Here is a 16,036-nt window from a genome sequence, read left to right on the forward strand (position 1 = left end):
CTCTCCTATCCGCAGTTCGCTGAGAAATAGTATAGAGACGCAGAAATCGCCATATTTGTGTTAGTTCTAGAGCTCTGATTGTTTATAGTTGCCACGATCTAACTTTTATGCATATGCAAATAAGCTCTGCTATAGATACAGATAAGATTTCTCGTGTTTCTTTAGTAATTATGAGTAACTTAGTTTAAATACTAACTATTACCATGAATGAATGTCAATTAATCGCCATCCTTTATGGCAATTGAGACGAATCCGTTCAAACAGGCAGTCCGGGGCACGATGACGGGCCGAAACGCGGGGCAAGATGACGAGCTCGTTGGTGATGAAACTGAGAATAATAGTGCTAATACTCAGACCTTGATAGTAGAAAACATACCTATAAACCCTCCAGAGAAAGCAGAACTTACGGCAATTGCTAATTCCGATGCACCAAAGAACCCTGTTAGTGTTTCTGATTTCAATGCATTGCCTAAAGCAACACAATAAGAGAAAAAAAGAAAAAGCAGAAAACTCAGCTCAAACATTCTTACAAGCACATCCATCAGAGAAATGTCAGAACAAGGAGCAAAAAAAAAAAAAAAAAAAAACTAGATTATTAAAAAAAAAAAAAGGAAAATAATCCTGTAAAGCTAAAAAGGGAGTAAAAACAACTCGAACTAAGTCCCTGTGTGTCCAAGCCTGTACAATTTGTGCCAAGCAATCCAGTTGCATCAACTTCAAAGGATGGTGTTATAATATGCCCTGCTTGTCCAGAGGAATATTGTGACCATTCAACAGATGAATGGATCCAGTGCTGTAAAAGCCAAGAGTGGTGGCATGAGGAATGTTCCAATTATGAAAATGTCATTTTTATTTGTGCCCATTGTTAGCTTTATAACTTAATACTTCAACATTACGCTGCAATGTATTACGCTTAACTTAATACTTTGTAAGATGTAACAAGAAGTTCCGTCTAGAACTATACGAGCCTACTTTCCCGTATACCCATACTACTTTCTAGTACCTGATCAATATTCTCAAAAATAGCTAAAATCGCAAATTTTTTCAAACATATTTTAAAAACATTTTAAGCCAATTTCTAGGAATAAAATTATTCCTCACTCATCTAAAAAAGACAAATAAATAAAATGGCAGCACCTTTTAAACAAAGCAGCTAATACACTTTTTTCCATTAAAAAAAAAAAATCTTTAACAGTTTTCAAAACGAAAAAATAATAATTAAAATAAAAAGCTCATTAAAAAAAAACAAATACAAAAAAAAAATCTTTCTTTTTCCCCTGTTGCCAAAAATATTATTTTAATGAGTTAATGCACTTACCACAATAAATAAAAACAATAAAATGTCACCTCAATAAAATACTTGTCATTGTCAAAAAAAAAAAAAAATCGTCTGCGCATATCTTTATGTAAAAACGTACATAAATGACTTCGAGTTTATTCGCCTAAAACTGAATACCTAAATTAAAACTTGAGAGTGAAAATAAAAATAAGTCATATCAACAATAATTATTTTTACAGTTAAAACCATAGCTGCGGAGTCGGAGTCAATCTCATTTTGGGATTAAGGAGTCGGAGACGACTATCCAAGAATCGGAGTCAAACATTTGTCTTCTGTGTATAAATTTTTTCCAAAGCTACGAAGTCAGAGTCGAAGTCCGGGAGTCGGAGTCTGATTAATTGTCGGGCATAGGAGTCGGATTCGGAGTCAGGTGCCCTAAATTCTCGGAGTCTGGAGTTTGGCGTTAAGAGCTATTTCCAACAAAATTTGTTTGAAAAAAATCCGCCTTCAAGTACAGAATCTACATTGACTTTCAGTTTCCCCGTAGGCGCTAATGTTAAGGGTTTTGAACTGTTCAAAATTGAACGGAAAATTGTTCAAATCAGAAAGATATTTTATGTACAAGTTTTCATCAAAAGCTTTTTTCTACAAAGTTTGTTTGAAGCAAATTCGCCTTACAGTTCGGAATTGCCTTGAATTTCCCCGTAGGCGCTAATGTTAAGTTTTTTTGAACTGTTCAAAATTGAACAAAAAATTATTCAAACCAAAAAGTGAAATATGGGAATGAGGTGTCCTTGCCAAGATCTTTCGAACAAAAAAAAAGTTTGTTTGAATCGGACTATTCATTCAAAAGTTATTAGGGGGGGGGGCAGACAGACAGACCGACAGGCATTTTTTCCTATCTCAATATCCTACTTTCCAATTTTTAATTTTTCGATATTTATTTAATTATTTTATTTATTTTTGACTTTTTTTGTTTTTCGTGATATTTTTAAGACCTTATTTCATACTTTTTTCTTCTTTTTCTGACTTTTACTGGGAAAGTAGGCTAAAAACACAGTTATCATTTGTTAAACTAGATAACATATTCGAATCATGAACTATCTCCAACCTTTTTCAATGTTGTCATCTTGCCCCAACGTCAAAGTCATCTTGCCCCAGTACTGGGGCAAGATGACGATTTGTTAAGGTTGTGAAAAAATACAAATATCCTTCATTATTTTTATCTTAAAATCTAAATGGTAACATATTTAATGCTACAAAGGACTACTGTAACAGTTCATGAAAAATTAATTTTATCATCCTTGAAATTAAATTAATAAACAACGAAAATTGTTAACATAGTCATCTTGCCCCGCTCTCCCTTACTATATAACAGTGTAAGCAATAAAATGCATTAATTTTTTTCTTTTCTTTTTTCTAATTTTTTAACTCTGCTTTCTCTTCTGAACTGCTTAGTTATTTTATTTTAAATCAGCAACTTGTTGCATTTAATTTTTAAAGTACCTCCAAATGAAGCATTTTTAATGGATAAATTAAAATTAACAAAGAGCAAATAAATGTAACTGAATATTTTATTGCTTTTAGATCTTTGAATGAAAATTCCTTATTAATGATATCATCCATAACCAGACCTGAAAAATTCCCAGTACGATTCTATAAATTTTGTTTAAAAAATGGATTAGATAACTCATCACGAAAGAATAAAATTTCCTATAAAATGAGACTAGAACGAAGTTTCTAGGATGAAAAGTTTTGGTTTTAAAGAAGAAAAACTACGATTTTTTGCTAAAAATCACTGTTTTTCGTAACTTTAGCTTCTTTGCGGCACGTGTTAATATTATCGGATTGAGCTGAAACTTTGCAAATCATGTTTTCTAGTCCATTGGCACATTTTAGGGAGGTGCCGCGGAAGAAATTCGAAAATCGATTTTTTGTGACCACCCTAGTGTATACGCAGGACATTGACGCCACTGCCTAGGAGGAGGGGATTCCGGTGGACAGTGCTGCAAGTGGAGGCTAGGACCAGAGGAGCAGTTCTGTCCTCCAGTGGACGGCGATGCTACAGAGGTCCCTGGTCCATTCTGAAAAATGAACCGGACATCAAGGACGCTCAAATGAAAGCAATAAGCAATTGTGATTGTTCAAAAATAACCCGAATGAGTTATAATATTTGTAACTCAGAGCCAGACAGACTTAAGTCCAAAAACTGCAACTTTCTGTTTGTTAATGCATTGTATGTAGAAGCCTATTCTGCTTCAAACCATGTGAACGTAATTCTTTTAAATTTTTTACCAGGGTTAAAAGAGTGGGCGTCCCATCCTTTGCATGCACTAGAAAAAAATATTTTCTTCTCTCCTGTAAAGTTACCATAATGTGATTTATGTCCTGCTGGCTCTGAGCTACAGATATGTGCACAAATCCTTGAAAATCCATTAATAACTTCAGACACCAATGCCAATAGCAACAGCAAATATTTACTCAAACAAAAACTCAGCAGCAGTTACTCTCAACACTTTTTAAAATAATTGTACTATATCATATCACACTCCAGGGTCCCTGTACATACCAATATATGTGGTCTAATCTGTTGGATAGGGCCCAGAAGGCAGCTCTGCTTTTTTGATCCAGACCAGAAGTCGAGCAATCCCTGGTCCAGCACCATCAGAGGCATTCATTTACTTGGAGGACTTAGTGACTATGACATATTCAACCTGTCCCAGTCACCATTAACAAACACGGAGGATATTCGGCCGGCTAGCATTGAACCTGAGACCCTTCGGTTATGAGAGAGATACTTTACTGATCAGGCCACCACAACCTTTTAGGTCACTATGATATCTGCGGCATTTCATTACTTCTTTTCATTCTTATTCTCTAACCAACTTCAAAATAATGTTAAACTTACTTCTACTGTATGTGATTATATTTCATTGTAACTTTATTTTTTAACATGAAAAGATTTTTTACTTTCCTTGTATTCCTACAACTGGGTGTAAAAAATTACTACAATCCTTCACAAGCATATCATCAAGGTTACCTTGCTACAAATGTGAACGCAGAAAGGAACCTGTATTATGGTTATGGGTGAGGTCTCATTGTTTTCAGCAAGCTTTATCATAACCCCAAAACTAGAATGCCAATGGACTACAATGAATAATGGGATGAAAATGCTGAAGTTCAAAAGATTAGACAAGGTTTGGAACATAAAGGGAAAATCACACATCTCTACTTGCTATGCTAGATAATATTTAAAGGCTTAGTAATAATAACTTTATTACTATTAATTATTATGACCTAATTTGAAGAAAAGTTAACAGCTGACATTCACAGACATCTTCCATCAAACTTTCCTTATTTTTCCACAATGCAATTCCTATTTCATTAAATATTAGGCGGGATTTGATGTGAATGTACAAATAAAGAAAATTTTTGCACAAGCCGAGCCGCTCACATCAGCAACGTTTAAATGGAGGGGGAAGGGGCTCAAGAGAGAAAAAAAGATACAAAGAAAACTTATTTTTGTAGACACAAATGGAAAGGGCACATGGCAATATTGGGAAAAGAGGCCCCGGCATTAATGCAGGAGGGGGGGGGGGGCGCATGGAATAGTATTATATCTGAACATAAATTGGAGAAATTAAATTTTAAACTAGAAATCTTACTACTATTATATATGCGAAAGTTTGTCTGGATGTATGGATGTTTGTTACTCTTTCAAGCAAAAACTACTGAACGGATTTTGATGAAACTTTACAATAATATAGCCTTTGCATCAGAATAACACATAGGGTAGTTTTCGTCCCGATATGGGGAGCAAACCCCTCTTAGGGGGGCAATAAAACACAATTTTCGTATAAATTATCTAATATGGGGATGAAAAAATACTTGCACATATTTACATTACATGTACATCGAAAGCTCTGATTTTTCTGCTGAAGATGGCACCTGTTCGAAATTTATAAGTAGAATAAAAAACGAGCTATGAGCTTTTTAGTTCCATGTTCGGAGGCTTTCCTCAACTCAATACAGTATTTAGTGTATCATCTCAACTGCCTGTCGATAGCGAAAATTGTTGTATTTTTGACTATCTTTGCTTTTTGTGACTGTTCAAGGCTTTTCTCAAGTCAAATCTTAAAGTAAGATTTTTTGCACAAGATTGGCAAATAATACATGGATTTGGCTGATTATTTTCCATTTTAATGCAACTTTGAGGCAATTAATCTGTTTTTTTTAATTTATTTATTTGTGTTAACTGGGTATTTAATCGATCAGCTGGAATCTAGCCAAACTTTTTTTGTGGAATCATTTCAATAGCTAAGGCATTTGGCAATTTTTTCAACTGTTGCCGTTTGTGAAGCAAAAGAATACGTAATACTGTTTCTCGATTTTCACCATGTAACCAAATATCGTCATTTCTTTAATATTTCTTCCTTTAATTTTGTTAACACGTAAAATTATTCGCCAACTAAATCAAGCAAAACCATAAACAGCACAAAAACTTTTTATTAATTTGTCTCTGCGCACAATTTCAAACAATTGCCAAATTTTTACTATTTATTGAAAACATTTCGGGTAGCAACATTTTATAATCACCAGGAGTATCTCAGTATTTGGCGACAGTATCTCTTCAATGAAAATGAGTAACACACAGTTTTACAAAGTAAGGAGGGGGCGCCTCATTTCCACAATCGTATCCCAATACGATTAATGCAAATTTAATAACATTTTAAATCGCAGTAAGGGATTACGGGCGGATAAGTTTTTTAAAAGTTTGTACTTCAATAGCAATATAGAAAAGATTTTAGACTATGTCCAAAAAAAAAAAAAAAAAGGATAAATCTTTTTAAACAAATGAAGTTTAATTTCATATTTTGAAAATTGTTCAAATTTGTATATGCTTAAGTATTATTTTTTCGTTTTTAAAAGAGTACTATTTTTTCTTCATATTTATTGCCATTTTACTTTTCTGGGTTAAGAAGAAGCTCTATTTTTAAACACGTCAAAGTGGTGTGTTTTGAGTTATTTCAGTTACAGCAGAGAACGAATAAAAGTAGCGATTGTTTCTCATAATCATTACAGACCCAGGCAACATCGGGTATTTTTGCTACGTACAATTATCTGCTAACTAAATAAAGTTATGAAACAGAGTCTGTCCCCCTACCAACAGTTACTGTCGAACAAAGATTTATTTTTCGCCAGGATTCATAAACTTGGCAAGTCTCTGGCGAATGTATGGTACCGTGTTCCTTTGGTGATTAATAATGGATTTGGATTTATTATTTTACATTTTAACGCTGCTTTTAATTGCAAAAGTATAAAATGAGACTAAACAAAATGACATTTTAAAAACTCATTTGCTAGGAAGAGTTATGATAACGTGTTCGGGACGAGTGTTCAAAAATTTGGACGCTACAGCTATTACAAAAGTTGCATTAAAATGTAAAAATTCCACCAAATTAATTTTCGTAAAAAGATCATTAAGTACTATGAGGTATTGAAGTTAAAATTAATCTGCCAAATTAGTAAAACATCACTCTTAAATAACATTAAAACTTCTATTAAAATGTAAATTAATCCAACAAATTCATTTATCTCCATTCTTCCCAGGCGACTTTGTTAGTGCATTGGCGAATTATTTAAAATTTTTATAAAACCTTTCATTTTCTTTTTTCTTTTCTGTGTATTTTTAAGGGTTAATGATGCTAATTAGGATTTTGTGGAATTAATGTCCCTATTTTAATGGCGACAATGGAGAATATTGCTCTTTCTTTTTTTCTTTTTTTTTTTTTTTTCTTTTTTTTTGTTTTTGTTTTTTTATTTGTTTTTTATCCTATCGGACCTGTACTGATGAAGATTTTTGGAAATAATCATGACTGAGATCATCAGAGGGAATTGTTATTTAAAAACGCTAATAGAGACCATTCTAAGAGACTTTTGGGAATTTTTCTCTTTGCGAAATGAGAAGTTTTTTGTACTATTGTGTTCATTTAAATGGGAGCTTTAAAAAAACTGTTGTCTTTACTCTGATATTAATGGCGCTTTCACTCTGAACTTTTTGGTATTATAATCAGGACCGTTTAAGTTATTTAGAAACAGTTGATTTCCTTCTGATGGGGATTTTAAAGGTTTGATGTTCTCACTCTAAAGGGATATTATTAGAATCAGGATTTGTGGTGATTGTTGACCCTATTTTAGGACGATATCTCCGGTAAGAAGCTATACATTATACAATAATTTGGATAACCGGTGGTGCGCTGGATATTATATTTGATGGAGATCGGGATTATAAGGGAGCTGTTCCACTTTATTTATCAATAGTTGACCTCACTCGAATTGGATTTTTTGAGAATTACCCAAACTAACTTCTTTAGAACTCCTGAACGTTTTCGTGATTTATTTTGTGTGATTTTTTGGGTGTCTTCCTACTTTCGCCGACATTTCATTTACCCCCCTTCTTCCTCCTGATTATCAATTTTAATCGTACCTATTGATACATTTAAAGGGGCGGGCAATTTGAAATGTCAGCGAAACTGGAGACAAATCATTTTTTGGTAACTATTTGACATCTGCCTGTGTTGACCGTTAACTTGAATTAACTTGAATCAATTTAAAAAAACTTCATCAACGTGAGCGAAGCCGCGGGTAAAAGCTAGTACAGTACTAAAATTTTAAAACAAAGAGGAAATGGTATCTTTTAGAAGTTTTCTTACATTGGAAAGAAGAAAAATCAAAATGTCAAAATTAAGGAAAAGGCAAAATGACAATATTAGAACATCAATTTTTTGAAACTCTTTCTACCAGAAACTAACATACCCAATGTCAGTTACCATGAGTGTGGTGTTTATTTATTTATTTTGCTAAGTTACAGCCCTTTTTGGCCACCGGGGGGAGGTAACCCTTCTTACTGAGGGCAACAAATTATCCATGTATTTTTATCACTTCTGTCTTCTCCCCCTCCCAAACTTGCTAGAAAATTATTTAAACACTACAAACAATTCTGGTTTTTGAAAAGCTATTAAATTTGAAAGCAATCAAACCTAAAAAATTAAAGTCTTTTTTGTTAGTATTTTTTTACTCTGCATTTATGTTTGAAATTGAGGAAAAAACATAAAATTAACTGCATCATTGACAGCACAATAAAGATTAAAATTTACTATATTATATTCATTCAATTATTCATTCTATATTCATTCAATTTGCATTGTATTTTCTGGGTTATCCGAATCGTGTGACATTTTAGTACAAATTTATGATTTTTGATAATAGTACCATAGTTAAAAGCATCATATTATGTAGTTATTTTGTAAATAAATCAATGTTTAAATCTAAGATTGAACAAGCCTGTCATTTTGAGTTTTTCTAGGAGGGAGGGCAATTGACCTTCCTCCCCTGACCTTTCTAAATGACAGGCCTGAGGTTAAAGTTTCTGTGGGCTTCTGACAGTCATTTTTTAAAACAATCTTTTATCAAAAATTTTAAGTTTACGGAAGATGGTTTCATACACGCAAAGCGAGATCGCAAATGTAAACAAGAACCGATGTTGCCAGATTCAAATGCGCTACAATTTGTTATTAAGTACGAAACTTTCAAACCATGGAGTAAAAGCGCTAAAACTTTGTGAAAAATTAAAATTTAAAAAAGATTTATTTTTAATATTTCAAAATTAAATTGTTTCAAGCAAATCCCCAAATGAAGGGATTTTTTTTAGAGATTTATAAAAACCGGAAGATTTTCAATAAAAATCGGGAGACCGGGAAAAATGTCAAAAATCCGGGAGCCTCTCGGAAAATCCAGTGGAGTTGGCAGGTATGTGGTTTGGTACAAATCACTTAGGTTAATCAAGGTTGCACTGTGTATGATAAATGTAACTCGCAAGTTTAGTTTCATACTAGATAATTGAACACAGAAACAAAGCAAAACCACGGTAGCTGTTTTTTTTAATGAACAAAAATAATTGTCTGTAAATGAAATACAGTTGAATTTTACAGTACATTGCATACATTTTAAAAGTTAATAATAAAAGGAATGAAACTTTTTCGGGCAAAATATCTTGAAACTATACAGTAATAATAATAAAATTGTAAGACTATGTTATGCATACTTACAGTTTTTAAGTTGATATTCAATAGCAGCTTTGAGATTGAATGCTTCAATAAGGGCAGTTTCGTGAAGAGTTATTGTATTTCCCACACTTCTCACTTCAATGCCTTCTGTGTTCATTCCAACGCTCAGTTCTTGACAAAAATTTAAAAAATCAATCTCATGTTATACTAATATTTGAAACACAAAATAAGTTCTTTTCTTACGTTTTTTTTTTGTTAACTTCAAAACATTTAGTACTTTTCTATAAATAATAAAAAATAGGTGCAGCAAAACAACTCAGACAAAGTTTGCATCATTGAATGAAAGTAAATTAATTTTGTTCCAATCAGTGTCTTTATTTATTTTTGTCTCTCACTTTATTAGAAAATAATTTATAACCTATCTAGTAGTTTATATTGTTTTTCGATTTTCTTACAATTTCAAGGAAACGACCACCTATTTTAACAACCAAGGAAAACAAAAATTGGTTTGCTTGTTGTGCCTTAGCAAACAGTATTTGATGCAATATGCCGTTTCAAGTAGCTTGGAAATGATAGTTGATGTCCAGGAAATGTACAAAAACGGACAGTGAACCTATCCGTTAATCGTCAAGCCATCCAAAAGTTAGTTTCCAAAATTATATTAAATCCTTGGTTTGCATGAGAGAAGTCGTTTGTGCGACAGGAATAAGACATTGAGGCTACAACAACCTTTTGCTGAAGAAAACAAATTTGAATGACTTCAAAAATGCCAGAAATGTTTCCGACGGGCCACATGTCCGTGCTGGAAGCGATACCTTTCACTAATGAGCAACTCTTTACCCTTTAGCCAGCGCATAACTCCCAGAACGATAGGATTTCGTCTGTGGACACTCCAAGCACCTTATCAAATATTGGACATCGCCAAAATCCAAAGTTAGGCTTGGTCTGTGATCGAATTTGCACAAGCAGCCAAAAAATCTCTGGTTTTTGTGGATGAGGGCGGTAAAATGAATTACAAAGTGTGCCAGCGAAACAGTTTAGAAGCTGTTGTATTTCTGTGGGCCTAAGAGCACTTTGGCAATGAAGACTGGATGTTTCAATAAGACTTTGAACCAGTTCAGATAACCAAAAAGATAAGAGCAGTACAAGGTGCATTTTCCTGACATGATATCATCTGTAGAGTGGACACTACTTGCTAGACCGCAATCCTATGGATTACACAGTTTGGTCTATTTTAGAGTCTAAGGTCTACCCTAAACGACACAAAAGTTTGGATTCTCTAAAGCAATTGCTTCAGAGGGAATAGGATTGATTAAAGGTAAAAGACTTACGGCCCTTGGCTGAAAATTTAAACATGCGGTTGTGCCTTGGTATCATTGCAAAAGGCAGCCAGTTTGAAACCAATTAGATTTGTAGATTGCTAAAGGTCTACTCATAATATTATTTCTTGTGTTTTGCTAGTTTATTTTCGTTTAATGAAGTTATGGGGAAAAATGCTTGTCCGGGTTATTTTGCCATACCCAGTAGAAGTTAGCTTTGCACAGAGTGATTTGCCCATATACACTCTTTGTATCTCACTTTAAAAAATCGTTATTGGCTTATTCTGAAAAGAAAATATCTTTCCAAAGCAGTGAACTGTACTTAGGTTTGATTAGTGTAATGGAAGTTCTACTTGAGAGCGAAACGATATTTATTAATAACCACAAGAATGAGAAGAGTTAACATACAGGGTGTCTGAAAGGTACTTGACACACTTAAGAAATTTATAGCAACGCAACAAATTGTCATACGAATATGCGGTTGCACAATAATACTTCAAATTTGTAAATATTTTATGACATGGTTAAAAAAAAAAATTCAGAATTGTGCTGTACAGCGGTGAACAATTGCACTCTATTGAGGGTATAGCCTAGAGGCAGACTTAGATAAAATGAAAAGCTTTCTGCAAACACAAATCTAAACTAAAATAAATTCTGCAAAATAATAATTTTCATTTTGCCTGATTTAACCTTGATTAAAGAATTAAAATTTCTATTCAAATATGAAAGAAACAAAAAAAAAAAAAGCTTTAAAATTATTTAAAAATATTTTTGCATTAGCATATAGTTTATGCTTATTTTTCACCAACTGAAGAAAACTGCTTTAACCATTATTTTTTGCCCAATATCAATAACATGATCACTATTATTGTTTTCATTATGTTGTGAAAAAGTTCATGTAGATCTGAAACTACTCTCAAAATGTTGACTAAGATAAAACATGAGCTAACTGCTTTTAACTTGAAAATTTTATGAAAATATTAGATTTTGTAAACAAATCAAATTTTTAAATTCACGTGAGCAGTTAAAAAAAAAAAATCTACAAAGCCAAAAATTTTCTGAAAACACCGTTCACGCGTTTGTCTATGTTATGCAAGACTCCCCAGAAGTTCCAGTGTACTGTCACAGTAAGAAAAACAAACTAAACAGAGCACACGGCAGACATGCTAATGAGGAATGTGCAGTAAAATTTGATGCTGCTGGGAAATGATAACCAAAAACTGACTTCAGTGCCTTTACCAGCAACTTGACATTGGCTGCACTACCTCTGTTGGGCTTGTGAATAATGATTGAGCCTCAGATGACAGAAATACATTGTTTGGAAAGATGAATTTTGATTTTGTTTTCCATTTTTTAGATTATCTTCTAAGCTGCCTTATATTAATTCCTCACATCAAGGCTTTTTGCTAACAAATAGAGGGCGTGGGATAAAAGAACTTTTGGATTAAAGGAATCAAGTTGTTAAAAAAAACTTAATGGTTCAATAATTTAACAATATTAACAAATGGTCACCAGTTAATCAAATAACAATATTAATGATTTCAATTCATAAAAATACTGCATTTGGTGAATAAAATAGATAAATTCAGAGAATCACTAAATAAATAAACTGCACAAACCTGGATGCTCCCGAATTCCTCTCTCAATTATTTCCGCAATGTGTTTCAAGGCCAAAGCATATTGTTTCAAACGATAATAACACAATGCTATATTATAGGACAGATCTGAAAAAAAAAAGTTATTAATTGCTACTCAATAATTATTTAACAAAACGAGCTGATGTAAGCACCACATGACTTCCTTTTACACCAATTTAATGGTATTTCCCCATTATTGGCAATTCTAATGTGATTCAATAGTTAACTCTCTAAATATCAGCAATAGCGGCCCAATTGAAAGCAGATTTAGAAAAAAAAAGTTGCCGAATTGGCGACAAAACTTGGATATATCACCAATCATCGAAATATCACCAAAAGACTGGTGATATATCGCCAAGTGTCAGCCAAATTATAACACCACTTGATTTTGCATCGAAATTAACAATGTTTTCCCCCCAAAAAGGTGCAAAAGACCCCTTTAGAAACACCCGAATGCAACCAAAAGAGGAGGTGCACAACTAGACCCCACTAGGAGTCTACGTACCAAATTTCAACTTTCTAGGACACACTGTTCTTGAGTTATGTGACACACAAACATACATACATACAGACGTCAGGAGAAATCTCATTGTAAAAAAACTCGGGTATCGTCAAAGTGGATATTTCGGACGTCTATATGTTCTTAGGTATATATGCACGTGAGGTCGAATCGAAAAAAAAACTCAACATTCATTCGGGGGTGAGCAAAATGGAAATTAAGGTCGATTTTTGAGTGAAAATTTTTTCGTGAATACAATACTTCCTTTTTTGTAAAAGGAAGTAAAAAGAAAAAAACTTGTACAATATTCTACTTTGTTTACAAAAATTTATCCATTTTTAAATAAATCAAATTTGGAAGAAGGAACCAGCAAAAATTAAGATTTAATAATGAGAAAGAAAATCAAAAACTTCTACTATTATCATTGAGCGGTTTTCAACAATAAACTAAATTTTCGCTCTGAAATTAAAACTCAACTCATATTCAAATACAGCAGCACTACAAAATGCTAACCAATACATTCAGGAAAAAAATATATATATCTGCAACTTAAGACTGTCAGAACATTTTATAGCTAACAAAAACATAAATAAATCAGTGCCTTAATATCAATTTTAAGGTTTCCAAATTTTATAGCTAAATAGCCCATTTTCTGGTTCCTAAATAAGCTAACATATAATATTGATTTTTACCTGGAACATAGCCTTCAACTTGCATTGCAGTCATAAATTTTTTGCATGCTTCTTCATATCTTCCTTCCTTCAAAAAATACATAATAAACATATGAATTGTTAATTTTCAAAAAATTATCATTAAGTTATTATTAGGGTAAAAGCTCCCAATATGGGGTGCCCTTCCTTTGGTTTTTGTCACTCAGATCTAACATGATCAAGAAAAACATTTTAATACTGAAGGTAAAATGAAATTCAGGATTCTAGGATCAGTGTTGTTCCCATCTATTTTTCTGAGGGTATACTCCCAGTAATACATTACGCACAATATGTGTATGCGATCATATATGCAATATGTCATTATATGAAAATTTGTGAAGCTTGAGAGTGCACTCTATATGTCTAAAAAATGTTTGAGAGTATATGGTGTATATGGAGTACACCACTGTCTAGGATTAGGATCATTTGAGACATATTTTAATTTTCAATAAAATAGGGTAAAGGTTTGTTCACAGGGGTTGCCTCTTATTGTGAGGTAGCACAAAAATAATACTGGAAAACAATTACTTGAATTTCATAAACCGATAGTTTGCACTTCAAACAAATGATATTTGTTCCACAAAGATGTTTATAAGAGCCAATTCAAAGCATTTTTGACACCAAACCTACTGTTCATTCCCATGCAGTGGCGGATACAGCCGGAGGGCAACCGGGCATTTGCCCGGTGGGCCGGTCATGCTTGGGGCCAATCAACTAACAGCAAAATGTAAATTTTGTGCGCATGTGACTAGAATAACGCAAATTCGCAAAACACAGCCTCAGCTCCTCTATACGCATGGGGTAAAGCTTGCGGGTGGAGGGAGGTAGGGCGTCACCATAAGAGGGGGGAGGGGATTTTTGAAATGGGGCTGCCCAGGACCTAATTACTACACCGGCTGACTAGGCTTAGGCCTAGGGCCCCATGTTCCTAAGGGGCCCCACATTTTTTAAAATAATTATGCATAACAATGCAACGATATGAAAAACACATGTATTTTTTAAAAAATAAAAAATTATGACTTATTAATTGGAAAAAAACTTCTTTAAAGGGGAATTTTTAATCATTCTGCCAGTAACGAATTTACTTGGTCACGATTATGAGGGGGCCCAAAGGGGATTCCTAAATGCACATAAGTGATTTATACATAGTTGTGTGATTGGACAAAGAGGCCTCCAAAAGTGCATTCGTGCTTTAAAAATGTAAATCAAACACTGCATAGTCTTCAGGGAGCCTCCAAATTAATGTGGGCCTAGGGCCTCACTTTTATTTAGTCGGGCTTTGGGGCTGCCAATATATTTTTTATGGTGTAATTAAAAAAAATGAAATTTTTTATTAAAAAAAGGGGGGGGGGGGGGGGAACCTTAGCAGTCGTAAAAAGATAAAATACTTTTGGTCTCTTTGAGGCTTTTATTTATAACTGACAATTCAGTTTTGCTATAAAATGCAACTTACAACAAGGGCCGCCGTGAGGTCATGTCAGCTTAGTTGGAGAATAGGGGTTCGGTTCGGAATTGAACTCGTGCAGAGGGTAAAATATCCTAATGGTGAAAGGTGTAGAAGGAGGCTTGTGAAAAAATTGACCTTTGTCATTTTTTCCCCGGATCCGCTTTTGCTCTCGGCGACACTGTTTATAACAATTGGAATAAAAGTGACAAAATATTTTTTTTCCGTTAAATTATTTAAAAATATGCAATCTTAAAATACCATTGAGGAGCATCCAATTTCGAAAATTTGCTGGAGCAAAGTACTCGAACCTCTCCCAGTTTTTTAACATTCCCAAAGATGATCTAAAACTGCTTTTAAATTAACAGTATCAAAAATTTTCTGGGAAAGTGCCCGTCCCCTCCTCCCTCTCGGCATCAGCAATGAAGAACATTTTAAATCTCGTTTTTCGTGCTTCAATTGCGAAAATTTTCCGGGGTGATCCTCCTGAAAACTCCTTTTCCTGACATCACTGAAGATCAGCAAAAATTTCGTTTTTGGAACTTAATTTTCAAGTTACTGCCGGTGTCCTAGTCTTGACAAAAAAAGAATTTTTAGTATTTCAATTTGAAAATTTTCTGGCGGATGGCCTTGGAATCTATATCGACTTAAAATCAACAAAGATCTTCTAAAACTGCGTTTTCAGAGCTAATATATTTTTAAAAATTTTAGAGGAGAGCCCCCGGAACCACTCTTCATACCATATACTCGAAGATAATTTAAAATTCTGCTTTTGGATTTCCACTTCTGAAAAATTGCAGCAGGAGAAACCCTGAACCTACGCTCCCCTAACATCACCAAATATTGTCTAAATTTGAGTTTTTAAGACTACAATTTCGAAAATGTTCCAGGGGAGGGGCCCCCGGACCCCCCTATTTCAGACTTAATGTAAATCTTTCCATTAAGTTTATATTGCTAATACTTTAATGACTCTCAGAAGCCAGAAAGCTAAGTTCTCTCTCTCTCTCTCTTTATATTGATAAATGCGTTTGAAAAAATAGTAAGGGGCTGCCAAACTTGTACCCGACCCCTCCCACCAGGTT

The 16,036-nt window shown here is 33.6% G+C and overlaps 1 protein-coding gene across 1 annotated transcript in view; it reads right to left on the reverse strand.

Moving 5' to 3' along the window:
• Nucleotides 1–16,036, reverse strand: part of LOC129227370 (tetratricopeptide repeat protein 30A-like) — a 50,046-nt gene that overhangs the window by 19,889 nt on the left and 14,121 nt on the right. Inside the window, 3 exon segments of the mRNA XM_054861920.1 lie at nt 9,388–9,516; nt 12,284–12,388; nt 13,493–13,559. Coding sequence (XP_054717895.1) covers nt 9,388–9,516; nt 12,284–12,388; nt 13,493–13,559 — 301 coding nt within the window.

Source organism: Uloborus diversus, chromosome 8 (assembly GCF_026930045.1).
Source record: "Uloborus diversus isolate 005 chromosome 8, Udiv.v.3.1, whole genome shotgun sequence".
NCBI classification, from domain to species: Eukaryota; Metazoa; Arthropoda; class Arachnida; order Araneae; family Uloboridae; genus Uloborus; species Uloborus diversus.